Source organism: Anabrus simplex, chromosome 2 (assembly GCF_040414725.1).
Source record: "Anabrus simplex isolate iqAnaSimp1 chromosome 2, ASM4041472v1, whole genome shotgun sequence".
Taxonomy (NCBI): domain Eukaryota; kingdom Metazoa; phylum Arthropoda; class Insecta; order Orthoptera; family Tettigoniidae; genus Anabrus; species Anabrus simplex.
The window spans coordinates 905,297,988-905,314,745 of NC_090266.1; the positions used below are offsets into that span (position 1 = coordinate 905,297,988).

Consider the following 16,758-nt stretch of genomic DNA (forward strand, 5'->3'; position numbering starts at 1 on the left):
TTTTTGTCAGACAGATTGATTGCTTTCATTTTACTTCTTCTTTATTATGTTCATTTTATAATGGTTTGCGAATTTCATACCACTGGTATTGATTCCCATTCATTTTTATAATATTGTTAGTAAAAATTTGTGTCCTTCAGCAGTTTTGATGTACTTATATGTAAGGGGTGACTAGAGGACTGACGGTACTTAAACGTTCAACAGCTAGATTGTGTTCCCAATCACAAGTGGACTGAGGGTACTTCAAAGTGCCATGAAAAAATGGATATTTGGAATTGTTGCATTTTGAAAATACTCCTTGTGTCTCTTAATTGAATGGTATTTAAAACGTTTGAGGACTTAAATTGCATTTATTTCATTTTCTGTACTTTTGGGACACAAAGGGTTCTAATAAGGTGATATATGAGCATCATATCGCAGATTAAAGATATATCTTACGCAGCAGTTCAGGCTCCGGTCCAGTTTCTTATTACTGTGGCAGGTTATTTCAGTCAACCCAGTGTCGTAGTAGTTAAATATAGGTAGTATAAGGGAGCGAATTATTTGTACTTTAAGTCGAACAGAGAAAACATTTGCGAACCGTTTCAGGGAATATAAGCATTTTTGTACTTTATTACATGTACTTATCACCTGTTGAGTCCAATTTATGGTCTCAGTCATAATAATTCCCAAGTTAGTCACTGAAGTAGAGTAGGGTATGATTTTATTGTTTAAAATTATTGGGAAGATGTCCTGTTGCTTGAGGGAATACACGCTTTTACTGATACCGATAATAACTTGAGTCTTATTTGGGTTCACTAACAAGCTGTTTTTATTTGCATAGTCACTAAGATGTTGAAGGTCGGAATTTATTTTAGTAATTGCAGTATCAATATCACTCGGTTTTGAGTGATAGAAAATCTGTGTATCATCCGCTCACACTTGCAATTTGCAGAATTTAAGTGCTTTTTATATATCATTAATTTGGATGATAAATAGTAGTGGTCCGAGTACCGACCCCTGAGGAACAACGAGGGTCTTACTTTGCCATCCTGAACTCAAATTTCCTACTGTCACACGTTGCTGGCGATTTTCAAGGTAAGATGAAAAGAAACGAAGTGATGCACTATTAAAATTTAGCTCTCGAAGTTTCTGCAGTAGTAACTGAGGATTGACAGTGTCGAAGGCACTACTGAGATCTAATAATGTCAGTACAGTCACGTCCCGTTGGTCCATTGCACGTCTGATATCATCTGTCACTCGTAGAAAACCTGTCGCAGTGCTATGTCCTTTCCTAAAGCCGGATGGAAAGGGATTAAAGAGAGAATGCTTGGTAAGGTTTGCAGTAACTTGTGTATGAACTAGACGTTCAAGCACCTGGGATAAGGGTGGTAGGATGGATAATGGACGATAATCTGAAGGAGAATCTAACTTGGAGTTCTGCGGGATGGGTGTAATTAGTGTATCACTCCAAACATCTGGGAAAACTCCGTTTGTCAGGCAGTAGTTAAATATATGAGTTAGTATTGGTAGAACATATATCCTTAATAAGCGATATAGGAATGTCATCATTACCTGTGGCATTAGATGTAATAGAGTATATCACACCTTTAACTTCATTCGAGCTGACATTTCTAAAAGAGAATTCCTCATAAACAGACTGCTGTTGTAACGAGGGTAGTGAATTTTTATGAAATACATCGCAATTGGTAAATATCCTGGTGGCAATGGTCACTTGTAGTAGTGTGTTAATAAGGTGAAGTGAATACATAATTACCCAACAACAATAACAACAAAAGTCCAACAAGGAATTGCGTGAATAGGAAATATTACAATAAAACTACTAGTTTAACATTCTAAATCTAGCATCATATAAAAATTCACACACAATTTAAGAAAATCCAGTGCTTAACATTACGGCTTACAATACTATAGGTTGAGCTTACTACTACGAGTAGTTTAATATTTCAAGTGATAATTAAGTAAAGTTAAAACTTAACTACCCTAAAACTTCACTAGAACAACTAGATTACAACAAGCAATTTCATTAATTGAAAATACTACAAGAAATACTATTAGTTTGACATTCTAAATCCAAAATTTTAAAATACAATTTCACATTCAACTTAAGTATTTCCAGTGCATAACACTACGTCTTACAATACTATAGGTTGAGCTTACTACTAGCTTAGCATTGCAAGTGATAATCAAGTAAAGTTAAACATAAATACGTAACAACAACAACAACAACAAGAGTACAACAAGCAATACATAAAAATAAAATATCACAAGAAATACCGATACTACTAGTTCAACATTCTAATTCCAACATCATCATATAGGAATTCAGACACAAATTTCCAGTGCTTAACATTGCGGCTTACATTACTATAGGTTGAGCTTACCACTTACTTAACATTACAAGTGATAATAAAGTAAAGTTAAAAAGATAGGTAATTACCCAACAACAACAACAACTCTCTGGGACGTGAAATATATGTATCTGTGTTTGGCGTGCCTCGAGTCACCCCTTCATATGTCTTCGCGTAATATCATTGATACGAATTACTTGGGGCATAGTGTCGAATGTAGTTAGTTTCACGTCACCAACTCGATTTATATGTTCCAGCTACTACGTGTCCGCCTACCTGTGTCTGACTGACCATGTCACAAGAATTTAACCTCAAAAAGTTTTCATTTTTATGGTCCGTATTGAATCGTGATTCACAAAGTAATGACACCTGTAATAACAAATCTGTTCTATAAGATTCATTCCGCTGTTACGACCATACATCTTAACACGAAGTTCGAGCCCAGTGCTTTATACAATTACGCAGCTTACATTTCTTTGAGGAACTACCATCTGGGACCGATGACCTTCGATGTTAGGCCCCTTTAAACAACAAGCATCATCATAATCAAGGAACTACCATCCATCAAGAACCTTGGTTGCTTTCATATTAGCTTCTTATACAAAATTTGGCTACAATATCTATGAACTCATAATTGAATCACGCTGTTTAATGAACACAATGTCATACTACTAGTGAATGATAACAAACTGCAAATAAGTTATATTTCATCACAAAGTGTATATTTTAAATCAATCACTCAAATTTTAGTCTGTCAATTTCTTTTTAATTAAATGATTGTTAAGGTGTTAACCTGATAATGTAAATGCTCAATGACTATCAAGTAACACTTGTAAATAACATTTTTCAGCTTTTACATGGATATCCATTTTAAGTTATTAGTATATATTAATTATAAGAGTCATATGTTAATGTAATTCGTATGTCTTTGTTGAAATTCCCTAGGCTGATGATGGCAATCACTTTGCTGAAACCGGTACCATGAGAATAAATAAATGAATATATGATGACTTAATCTCTCACATAATTTAGTATTGAACAGGTGAATCCTAATATCTTGTTTCATTACTTTGTGGATGTCGCAAGAAGTCGCAAGTCTACTGCGATCGTCCGACCTCATTAGGGATACTAATAGACCACATCGACGGCAGTTTCTGACCATACCTACAGATATGCTGTACAGGGCTCTTCACAACATTGTTCCTCGCCTTCAGGTGTTCTTGATGAATGACGGTCAACATGTTGAGCATGTGTTATAAAGGACATCGCCTTTGCTAAACCTCAGTCGTTATGCTAAGTACTGTTTGTGTATCGTATGAAACGCCATCTGTTGGTCAATTCGAGTACTTTATTTTGGTGTCAGTAAAACCCCATGTCATGCCAATCATGTGTATCAATTATTACCTCTCTACTTCCAGTATTCCGTGAAGTATTGCTTTGTCAAATGTTAACGGAGATTGGGTCACTCTGTATACTGCATTACATTGTATTAAATAATGTTGTTTGCTTTACGTCCCACTAACTACTTTTACGGTTTTCGGAGATGCCGAGTTGCTAGGATGTAGTCCCGCAAGAGTTCTTTTACGTGCCAGTAAATCTACCGACACGAGGCTGACGTATTTGACCACCTTCAAATACGAGCGGACTGAGCCAGAATCGAACCTGCCAAGTTGGGGTCAGAAGGCCAGTGCCTCAACCGTCTGAGCCACTCAGAGACTATGTGTTGTAGAAGCGTAATTGTATAATATGTAAATAAGCATTATTCATTCTCATGTTCGTGTCGGAAATCGACTACTAATTACGTTTCTCAAGCACTTAGCCTATGATTCTCAACTCTTATTTCTGTAGGTGTTGGAGAGGTATACACTCCCACGTTGTTAGACAGGCATTACCAAATATCCAAATTTGAATCGGGATACCTATGTTTTTCACATTGTGTAAAGGGACGAATAGAATTCGTTATCATGTTTATAAATAATATTGTCTTTGTGGGGAAAACACCGTGTATCTGACAATGCACTTCATATCCATAATTTTTCTTAAGACTGGTCACGCCTGTCAGTCACATAGGACCTATGGATATGCAGTCTATCAGAACAATTTCCGTTGTGTTCATTTTCCTATGCATACGTGTAAATGAAAATGAACCTTACCGTACTCTAGGAATTTTTGTTTGCATGATATTTACGCCCTCCTACAGCACAAAGTATTTAAGATTCATTTTCCTTTACACGCCCGTATAGGAAAATGAACACAACGAAAATTATTCTGATGGGCTGCATATCAATATGCGGCTGGGAGGCGTGACCATTCTTAAAGAAAATAATGGATAGAAAGTGCATTGTCAGATAAGTGGCATTGCTCCCACCGCGACTATGTATTCTAGTTCACTCTGATTAAGACAAATGTTTATAAATGTTGAGAAAAGGCTACTTTACAAACAATTTCAACAGAAAGATCTTCTGAGTGTGGATGTACCATACTTCTCTATAAATATGACTTGTACTGATAACTTCAAAAAAAGTCTGACATTGAATAAAATAGCTTTAGTAGATATAGTCAAAGAGTGAGAAATATCTTGGGTTAACGTCTTCCTTTATCCATAGAGATTTTCGAGGAACACTTGAGGTTTTGAGGGGATCTTCGCTCTATACCATAGGTATGTGTGAATAATTGTCGCTGTTCTTTTGATGTTGTAGAATAACCTGTGGCGGAAAGTTCGAGCTCAGAAAGGTGTGGCTGTGCCCCGTGGAAGGCGAGGCCATACTGCTCTTGTCCATAGAGGAGCCATGTTGGTATATGGAGGTTATCAAGATCTTCGAGGTTCATCTAATGAGCTTTGGGCTTTCCATTTTGGTAAGAACTTCATCACTCTCTCTTTCAACTGAAAGGCAGTTCTTTGATTTTCAGACTGATTTCAATTAAAATTAGGTGAACAATCAATTGACATATCCTAAATTGAATGGTATTAATAATTTTGCCGTAAAATCAAAGGTAATGTTATAATAAATTGCTGAAAAATAGCTGTGTGGCTCGTAACAGCTGATTTACTGTGGAAGATACAGATTGTTTTGTTTGTAAGTGACATAGCACACTTCATACCGAAAATTAGATTTTGACAACACGAACAGATTTTCACGTTATACAACCCTATTTTATTAACATGTACAGTATATGAATATGTCAAAATGTTAGGAGTGTAATACATCTGTATCATTAATAATGGAAGTTAAAATAGATATGGTATGAAATCCTGGTCGTATATATATAGGATGTACCAAAACTCGACGGCAAAAATTTAAGGAATGCATTCCTCACATGGAGACAAGAAGAAAAGGTTATGACAACATGGGTCCGGAAACGTATACTTACAGATTTATTCAAACTTTGTGACACAAATAAATTTTAGTTATAATTTATATGTCCTCATGCAATTATCCAATCGTCTCATCAACAGAGGTTCGCCATTAACATCTGGGCAAGCATTGTTGGTGATTCCTTTTTGGGACCCTACGTTCTTCCGAATAGGCTTACTGGACAGAACTACGCGAATTTCTTGCGTACTACATTGCCTGATTACTTGGAAGACATGCCACTTGCATCCCGTCGACAAATGTTTTTCACATTATAGTACTGAACAGGTGGAAAACCCTACCCTTATCTTTGTTTGTAAATCTCGTTTCAATACGGACCAATAATGAATTTTTTGACGTTAAATGTTTTTCATGCATGATGGTGCTCCCGCACATTTCAGTCTGCTGCCCGCAGGTACCTGAATACCCATTTTCCTGAGCGCTGGATAGGCAGAGGAGGACCGATTGCTTGGCCACCACCACGCTCTCCTGACTTGAACCCCCTGGACTTTTACCTGTGGGGACACGTTAAGTCTCTCGTGTATGCGACTCCTGTTCCTGATGAAGCAACTTTATGTGAGCACATTGTGACAACCTCTCAGGCAGTACTCACTACACCAGGCAGTTTTGATCGCGTGCGTAACTCTATGCGACGTCGAGCGGAGGCTTGTATTCAAGCTGAAGGTCGTCACTTTGAACATTTCATCTAATACATGTTCAAAGTGTTTCAGCAGCCGTTACAGACGTACGGTGTAAATGTACAAAAGTTTGAATAAATCTGTAAGTATACGTCTCCGGACCCATGTTGTTATAAACATTTTTCTCCTCTCTATGTGAGGAATCCATTCCTAAATTGTTGCCGTCGAGTTTTGGTACACTCTGTATAGGCCTACGTGCATGATATCAATATACTATTATTGACACGAATGAGAAAACTGCCGAATTCATGTTCAGAATCACTCGTTATCTCATGCTATGGAAAAACATGCACTGATGTTCTGATTTCTTAATTGATCATCAAACAGAGTTTCATTTCAAGCTATGCCTTAGTTACACCAAGTTCTAACTGCAGCAAAAAATTCCTATTTCTAAGTACGTGAAAATTATTTTACGGCATAATGACAGTTACCTTTATAATTTGAAAAATGATGAGATCCGATCTAACCTAGGTCTAAATGAATCGGTGGAGGAGAGACTTAGGTCATCTAGACTTAAATGGTTTGGTCATGTTAAACGAATGAATAGCATAAGGTTACCATGTGCTTATTTGGAAAAGAGAATAACAGGTAGAAGACCAGTTGGAAGACCGAGCTCGATAGCTGCAGTCGCTTAAGTGCGGCCAGTATCCAGTAATCGGGAGATAGTGCGTTCGAGCCCCACTGTCGGCAGCCCTGAAGATAGTTTTCCGTGGTTTCCCATTTTCACACCATGCTTAATTAAGGCTACGGCCGCTTCCTTCCGCTTCCTAGGCCTTTCCTATCCCATCGTCGCCATAAGACATATCTGTGTCAGTGCGACGTAAAACAAAATAGAAAAAAAACAGTTGGAAGACCTAGAAGAAGATGGATGGACCAACTGACGGAAGACATGGAGAGAAGAGGATGGAATTGGAAATCTGTCGTGGACAACAAAATCTTTTCGAATAGGCAACTTTGGAAGACGCTCGTTTTCAAACACCTTACCCGGCTCGCTGGAAGGGCAAACCGATGATGATGATGATGTCCTTTATGTTTATGATGCCTTAATTGAGCATCCTACCAAGGTTCATTTCAATCAGTCTGGTCCTACGCCAGAGATGTTCAGCTGGGCGCCCGTTGAGGCTAGCCCAGTGCGGCCGGGCTGGCGTGACATTAATGCGGGCAGCTTATGTAGCAAGCATACGTCACAGTAAAGCGAGAGAGAGAGAGAGAGAGAACGCAGTTTGCCAGAAGGGAATAGTGACGTTCGATTGTCATTACTAAGCTTTCCTCCACTACTCAGCGAAATGCTGAATGGGGTACAGTATTTAAGAAACAAATTGCTACAATCGCAAGGAAACCGAGCTTTTCAAGACATTTCAGTTTGATTTTTACTGCGCTCGATATAAATAATCAGTTTTATTTTCTTATATTTATACATTCAAATAAAACTAACACGTTATAATTTTTATGTTACAATTTACAAAGGTACAGGGTTTAAGCATACAAGCTGCAATTTACAAATCCTTGGATGGGAATGACAGTATTTCAATTTCTTAAAAGTAAAAATTCCTGTTATTCATTAAGCAAAAAGTAGGCTAATATATTTACATAATTCAACAAGTTTACTGCTTGATTTTGCACAGTGTTGTAGTGTTGTTTGAATTTCCCCATTCACCTAATTTGAAAAAAGTATTTAAAAATCAGGCGTCCTCTAAATGGCGAGGGAGTTTCATCATGGGTAGGGACATAGACATTTACTATCCAAGATTAAAGTGCAACAACGATGTAAATGTATCTAACAAATAGATTTACGGTATGCCGTCAAATAAATAATCTAACTGATGTTATTCCCGGTAAGCATGATTGGATTGTTGGTGAGTTTATCAGATAATTTAAACCCAAGCAACTACAAGCCACAGCAGTCGTCTTTCAGTCAGAAAGGAGTGCGGATGTGCTGAGTGAAGCGCGGAGCAATGGGCAACACGTTGACATAATACAGGATAGCGATTGGTAGCTGGAACTGTGAAAAGGGAAGCAGAATGGAGACAAGAATGGAGCTGAAGGGTGAAAAAAGGAGTATGGTGGCTACTCTACTGGTGGCAGCGGTGGTGATGGTGCTGTTGATAATAGGAGGAGTGGAAAGTAATCCTGGTCCAGGTCCAGTGGGTTCCATTGGATGGGAAGAGTTCGAAGCGATAAGAGAGATGATAAGAGAGGCTTGTCAGGCAGAGCAAATAAGAGCAATGTTTCGAGAGTTATCCAAGGAATTTATGGTCCTAAAGTTGAGTATTAAGGAAGATGTAAAGAATATATTAGAAGAGGAAGATTGTAATAAAGATGAGTTGGACCTGTTGAAACAGAAGGTAAGATGTTTGGAGCGGGACCTGAGAGAAACGAAGAGAGTAGTAGAGTGGGGTGTGCAAGAAAGGGTGAGAAAGAATATTTTCATAAATGGTATGCAAGAAGAAGAAAAAGAGTCTAAAGTGGAACTAGTGTACAAAGTGGTGGAAGTGGTCCAGAATAGGATGAAGATCAACTTTAGTGAAGTTGATATAGACGATGTGCATCGTGTGGGGAAAGTTAAGGGAAGGAGGCCCATCAGAGTGAAATTATTATCTACATTGATGGCTGACATTGTGATAAGAAGTTCGAACAATTTAAAAGGAGACAAAGTGTGGATAAGAAGGGAGATGAACAGGGAAGCCATTGAGGTGAACAGAATCCTGAACAGACATTTAAGGGAGGCAAAAAAACAAGGTCTTAAAGCATATATTAGAAGTCAGCAATTGGTGGTTGGAGACGGCAGATGGTCTCGTATATGGGTGGTGGGCCGGTTGAAAAAACTTGATGAGGAACACCAACAGCAGCAGAAGGAGTCCTTGACGGCAGAGGGAATAGCAAGGAAGAGCACAAGGAGAAGTGGCAGTGACGTAGAGGAGTGTGATAGTACGGAAGTGAGCGAAGTCCACATCATATCAGGTGCAGGAAGTAGAGAACTGCTGAAAAGCAGTGCCAGCAACCAGATGGTCGGGAATGCAGAGACCTTGAAGAGCCAGCACAACGCAGAGGTGGATGAAGCAAGTAATGTGTCACGAGTGGTGCGGAGTGAAGTGAAAAGTGTGAATGAAGGTAATAGGAGAGAGGTAATGATTCATCCTCACCGAGTAAAAGGAACACAGAAAATAAATTGGAGAGAAGATAGGTGCTAAATTAGGAAAGATCATTAAGTTTGAAAGATTTATGGAGAATGAAAAAAGGCGTAGGTACGGAGAAAGGGAAGGAGGAGGAGAGAAAGGAAGAAGAGGAGAGAGATGGAGAAGACTTACAAAGAAGAGTGACAAGGAGTAGGGGTGGAAGTGGAGAAGCACAGAAGCATAGAGGGGGAGGGAATAAATAACTAGATATGACGATAGGGTTGTGGAATATTGAGGGGTTGATGGGGAAGCTAGGGAATAAAGAAATTGAGATATTAGTAAAGGAGTTTGAGATCATTGCCCTAGTAGAGACTTGGTAAGGGAGAGGGGTAGAAATTGAATGGGATGGGTATAGAGTAGTCAACGTGATAGAAAAAAGGGAAGATGGGAAGAAACCCCGGTAGGATAACAGTTTTAATAAAAAATGAGATTGTAGGGAGAGTAGAGAGAATACAGAATGAGGTAGAAGGGGTGGTGTGGTTTAGAATTTAAATGGGAAGTGACGCGAAAGAGACAATTTGTCTGGCTCTATTATACAATCATCCTAAGGATTCAGTTTATGCGAATAAATTTTTTTTGAAGAACTGATTGAAGAAATAAACAAAATTAAAGGCTTGTATGTGGAAGATGGAATGATATTAATGGGGGATTGGAATGGAAGACTGAGTAATAGGGTACCAGATTATGGCATGGAGGATACCGAAGTGAGAGGGTACAGAATAAGCAGTAAAGACAAAGGTATAAATAGTTATGGTGTAACGTTGTTAGATTTATGTGCTATAGAAAAATTATGTATGTTAAACGGATGGATGAAGGGAGACAGTAAGGGAGAATTGACATTCATCACATCGAAGGGAGGGAGTGTGGTAGATATGGGAGTAAGCACGGAAACAGCTTTAAGGAAAATAATTGAACGTTTTGAGGTGGCAGAATGTGGGACAACAGAACACATGCCCATTAGGATAAAACTAAGAAAGGATAATGGTGAAGTGAAGAGAGAGGTAGGTAAAAGGGTGAGGTATGAGGAGGGATGGAAGTATGTCCGGAATGATACTACGAGTGAGAAATTGAGATCAGAGTTAAAAGAGAGGGGAGATAGTATAAGGGTAGAAATTGAAAGGGCGCTAGAAGGAAAGGATATGGATAAAGTTTTAAAATTAATAGAACTCCCAGTATGGAAGGTGGGAAAGAAAGTGAAGATAAGAGAAGAGAGAGACAAAAACAGAGTCATGGGGTGGTTTGATGAAGACTGTAAGAGGAAACGAGAGGTTGTAATGACAGCTATAGCAGAGTTTAAGTAGGGAGGGAAACAAGAAAAAAGGGAGGAATATTGCGAATTAAGAAGAGATTACAAGAAGTTACTGAATGAGAAAAAAATGCTGGAAAGAGGCGGAAGCTGAAAGAGTGAACAGATATTGCAAAGAGAAAAGATTTGAGAGGATCTGAGAAGCTATAAATAAGATAAAGAGAACTAGGCCTACGGGAAAGGGAACAAATATAGGGGAAATGAGTGGATAGGATATTTTACAGGTCTTTTAGGTGGGAGGGGAGACTGGCATGGGGATATGGACAAGACTTATATTGTAAGAGAATTACAAGTAGGAGTACAGTTACTAGATGAGGAGATAACAAGACAGGAAGTAATTAGAATGTTAAGTAAAGCAAAAACTAAACCAGCGGGTGGGGCGAACGGCATTGCTAACAGGGTATGGAGGAAGTGGGGGCAACTGAACCGATGTTGAAGGTGATGGTTAAATTTTTAAACAATATATGAGAAACAGCGAAATTTTCTAGCGAGTGAAGAAAAAGAGTATGTACAAGAATAAAGGGAGTCGAAGTAATCCTAATAATTATAGAGGAATAACGCTCCTTGACATATTGTCGAAGGTATATACAGGAATTCTAGCCAATAGGATTAAAAATTGGGCAGAGACGTATGGAAGGATATCAAAATGAGTTTAGAAAAGAGAGAAATACGGTGGATAATGTATGGATTTTGGATACTTTAATTACGAAGTATGTGAAGATAGCAGGGATGAAATTATATGTAGCAGCAATAGATTTAGAGAATGCCTTCGATGCAGTGAATAGGGAGGCGTTATTTACTAGACTAAGGGATATTGGGTTATCGAAGAAAATGATGATGGCAATAGAAGGAATATATGAGAAAGTAATGGTGATGATTAAATTACAGGGGGGTGGGTTGAGTAAGTGTATTGAATCGAAGAGGGGTGTGAGACAAGGTTGTAAGCTGTCACTGATATTATTTTTATTGTTTATAAATAATATATTAGACAGACATGGAGATGAGGGATGGCAATATCCTTGGATAGGGAAGCGGGAGATACCGGGACTGCTATTTGCAGACGATTTATTAACTACAAGCCACAGCTTATTCAACTTAACTCTGTATTCTAAAATGCTTCTAAGCACCTCTTAAAATGTAATAGTGAATATTGTAATTAATTACGTAAATTACAAGTATATTTGAGGTTGTAGGCCTCTTTAGTGTATCCGGTCAAAATGCATAAACTGCAATGAACATACATAACTTATATCTTACAACGTAAATTAAAAATGACATGGATTCCTGGCCTCATTATTTCATTATTTTCTGCCTCCATTTCAAACTCGTATACCGGTACCACCGCAGTGATCGAGAGTGACTGGGAGAACTTCGCCCAACCTTCACGGCTGGTGACGTAACCACAGCTTCACTGTGGCAGAATAGCACATGCTCATCGCCTGCCTGCCCGCCCACTTTACGGTGCTGGGCACCTGCGGGACAGAATGCCTAACGTGAGCACCTCTGTCCTACGCTAACAGCTCCCTTGCAAATTCTGCAAATTATGACTGAACACCTGTCACCTCAAGGGCATTTTAGTGTCATTAGCTAGCAGACCAGTATCAGTCAGGTCTTGCTCTGCGACTTACATGCCGGTAGTCGAAAACAACGTGAACCGGGTACATGAGCGTTAGAGGGTTGGTCATACTGATAAATAATTTGAAAGAAATAATTCGAGATCTCGCGCCATTGTCATTTTATCAGCTGTTGGATTTAGCCAATCAGAGTGCTTCGCAGGCAAATTCAAATGAGCTTTGCGAGTAGGAGTTACTAAGTCTGCACGTCGCTTAAGATTGGCTTGAAAGCACCATTCGAAGAAGTAACTTTTATCAGGTGAGGGATATGAATACGGACCTCCGAGTTGGCAGGATCGTGCCATAGCAAGTACGCTACGGTGACACGGGATGAAACCAAGGGTGTGTTTGTGTTTGATGCTGATTCGTCGGCATGGTTTTCAAGCCGGTCTTAAGCGACGTGCAGATTTAGCAACACCGCCTCGGAAAGCCCATTTGAATTCACCCGCGAAGCGATCTGATTGGCTAATTTCAGAAGCTAATAAAATAACAATGAAGCGAGATATCGAATTAATTTTTCCAAAGTATTTATTAGTATGACAAGTCCTCTAACGCACATATAATCAATTCACGCTGTTTCCGACCACTCTGTATACCGGGTGATTCTCTTGTGCCTACTAATTTTGTTTATGCAACCCAAGAAACATGTGAAATCGTCGTAAGCTTGTATAGTTGTCTACTATTGTCGCGGCCACCAAATTAGGCGGGTGAGTAAAACTGCGCTGCCGTCAGATACGGGAACGGCGAAGTGACAGATGGTCGAGAGTCGCTTACCCCCGGGCACGGATTGGCAACGCTGATCGTGCAGTGCTGTCAAACTGAAGCCCATCCGCTCCAGGCCACCTTACCCGAGCCATTCCCTGCCAAGCAGCTGTTGAGCTCGCATCGTAAGTGCAGTTCAAGATGGATAGTGAATGTGAATTGATTTGGGCTCAAGTCAAGAGAGAAGTGGCAGAGAGGAACAAGACATTCAAAATAAAGGGCGTAGAAAAACTCACGTCAGAAGCCATCGACCGTGTGCCTGCTGCAGATTGGGAAAAGTGCTTCAATCGCGCGGAAGATGTTCAAACAGACGATTGGGCCAAGGAAATAGTAAGGGACGAAAGAAAGGAGCCATTCATCATCAGTGTAAAAGACGACTCGACAGATAGTGAGATGAGTGATGACAGTGACTAAGACTGCCTTGAAGCCAGAAACCGATTCTTTCTTCATTGTAAATTAATGTAAACCTATTCTTTAAAGCAGTTATTTTCCTATATTACTCGGTACAATATACAGTATTCAAATATTAATAATGTAATAAAACTGATACGGATTAATATGTAATCCGAAAGTATTTACGGGGTCTTGCAGCCTGTGCTGGTGCGCGCACCCCGAACTGCCTCAGCTAGCGACATTTACATTATCGCTTTCCGGGCCATTTTCCAGGAAAATTACAAGACTCACGGTAATATGTTTCAGATAAAAAATATAAATCAGGAATTTTTTTACATTTTTCCCGCAGACAAAATTTTATTGGCTGAAGAAATAAAAACTTGGCCGCTTACTGAAATTTTCAATACATGATTCTACGGATTTAAGCTTACTCGTTCAAGATTTTATTTTTCATAATTATTTAAAGTGGTTTATATGGAAAATAGTTATACCACTGGAATCAGCAGTCTTTTCTGAAGCTTGTAGTATAATTTGTCTCGAAACATTGTATGAAGTAACATCAGGAGCTTGAGAGAGAACAACTTGCCTCGCGCTCCGAAATGATGTGTTCAGTTAAACATTTCTTCGCCAGTTGCTACATAACCTTGGCAACAGCGTAATTTCTCTGACCCGCCTAATTTCGTGGCCGCGACAATAGTATCCTTTGTGATACTAATGCCTCGCAAGTGACCACACCTGACAGTTGCTATAGTCCGTTCCAAAAACATTACGTCGTTTAAATCATTTATCTACATCAGTCTACCATGTTACTATGTTAGTATGTCATGCTGCCCAGTGATTGGGTGTAGCAAAGCGCAAAATTTATGCTTAAAACGAAGCTACAGTGACGTGAAGAGCGTATGAGATAGTGAATTGACGAAGTAATGTACTCTAATCTAATCGTAATACAAGAACACACTCACCGTTCCACCATAGCGCTACCCCAGCAATTAACGGAACATATCATTGATGGCGCGAATCCTACATCTTTAAAACATTTTTACATCGATATGATGTTTTAATACTTAGGCACAGGCCAGTGTATGCCACATGCAAACAGTAGAACGCCGCTGTTATTGTTATTGTACGCTGCACTGCTATACGACTTGAATGAGTCACTTCAGTCATTCATCATGCTTTCCATGGATGAATATGTGGACATATTCCTTATCTATGGGGAAGCTAGGAAAAATGCATGCCAGACACTTACATTTGTACCAGGAGAGGTATCCAGAGAAGTGACATTCTACTGCAAGGACTTTCAGTAGTGACGGAAGACGTGGACGGACAACAGGCATGAGTCAAAGAGTACCGGTACCACCTGTCTGAGAGAAAACTGTAACATCTGGTGAGAATGAGGAGGCAGTCCTGGACACAGTTTGCATTAATCCACACAAGAGTACACAGGTAATTACACAACAGCTGAACATCAGCCAGCCATCCATATGGCAAATACTGTATACACATAAATATCAGCCCTACTATCTGCAGCTACACCACGAGCTCCACAGGCGAGATTTCGAAGCTTGAATGAATTTCTGTCAGTCAGTAACTATTAGGAAATGTGGAATATTATGCAGCATTCCTGTTGAAAATCTTGTTCTCGGATGAATCGCAATTGCACAATTATGGAATCATCTACCGCCACAACATGCACTACTGGAGTGCTGACAGTCCTCACTGGGTGCTACAGGCAACCTATCAAGTACAATGGGGAGTGAATGTTTGGTGTGGAATCTTGGGTGATCGCTTTAATCGACCATGTTTCTTTGAGGGTCATTAACTGGTACATGCTACCTGCACTTTCTGTGCCATGAAATCCCACTTTTGCTGGAGGATGTACCATTTGGAGATCGTTTAAAGATGTGGTTACAACATCGTAGGCCTTGCAAGCCTTAACATTTTGGCACTGGCTTCACTGGAGATGCTTACAGTGTGAGTGCAAGCATTGTCCTAAAGCATCCCATTTCCAACAGTCACCATCAGAGGAACAACCACTGGATTAAAAACCCTGACCACATACCATCAAGCATGCATTGTACCCTCAATTATCACTAATGTCGATTTCACATGTAAGCCAATAGCTCTCCAGACTGTAATGCATGTGATTGGTCTTGTGTGCCTCTGGACAATATTATCAGTACGGCCCCTCTCCTTACTACACCACTGATAACTGCAACAATCACTGCAGCCAAGAAAAAGGCATGATTCATCACTGAAGACAACATTAAAGAATGACCAATGTTGTTTCAGCTAAATTTTGTAATGACCAATGTTGGTTCAATGAAATTTTTGTACATTCGCTTGTTTGTTTCAATATCATGGAAAGACAGCTGGTTATAATTTCATAAAACATGGTATTTAAGAGTAAGGTTGATCAGAAACTTAATGACTAATTTTGTGACTTGTGTTAAAGATGGGGGTTTAAGAGGAACGTCTGATCATGAATGAACAATAAAGATTGTTAATATCTCCTTTAATATTAAATTAATTGAAGTAATGTCTGACTTGATGGCTGAATGGTCAGCATACTGGCCTTCATTTCAGATGGTCCTGGATTCGATTCCCGGCCGGGTCAGGGATTTTAACCTTCATTAGTTAATTCCAGTAGCTCAGGGGCTGGGTGTTTGTGCTGTCCCCAACATCCCTGCAACTCGCACACCACACATAACACTATCCTCCACCACAATAACATGCATTTACCTCCACATGGCAGATGCCGCCCATTAACATTATATCCCATCACGTATCTCTTGTACATTTTTTCATACAACAATTAATGGAATGTCATGCCTTACCATTGGGCGTGACATACTGGGAAAAGGAAGGAAGAGAGGGTATCAACAGATGTGCTTTCCTGTTGACTCAAGAGAAGTGACAATAAGATCATGATTGAGAAAGGTATAGAATATTGAACAAAATGAAACTTTGCATAGGACCAAGCAGAAAATGAGAATAAACATATCTGTGTTGTCCACACATTTGAAAAGAAAATTGCACATGATGAAGGGGCCATCACAGAGGCACATAAGTAGGTACAGGCATAGGACATAGTAGTATAAAGGAA

At 39.4% G+C, this 16,758-nt stretch overlaps 1 protein-coding gene across 1 annotated transcript in view; it reads left to right on the top strand.

Moving 5' to 3' along the window:
- Window positions 1-16,758, top strand: part of LOC136863175 (RING finger protein B-like) — a 374,129-nt gene that overhangs the window by 301,789 nt on the left and 55,582 nt on the right. Inside the window, exon 3 of the mRNA XM_067139526.2 lies at window positions 5,051-5,207. Coding sequence (XP_066995627.2) covers window positions 5,051-5,207 — 157 coding nt within the window. The remainder of the gene's footprint in view (window positions 1-5,050; window positions 5,208-16,758) is intronic.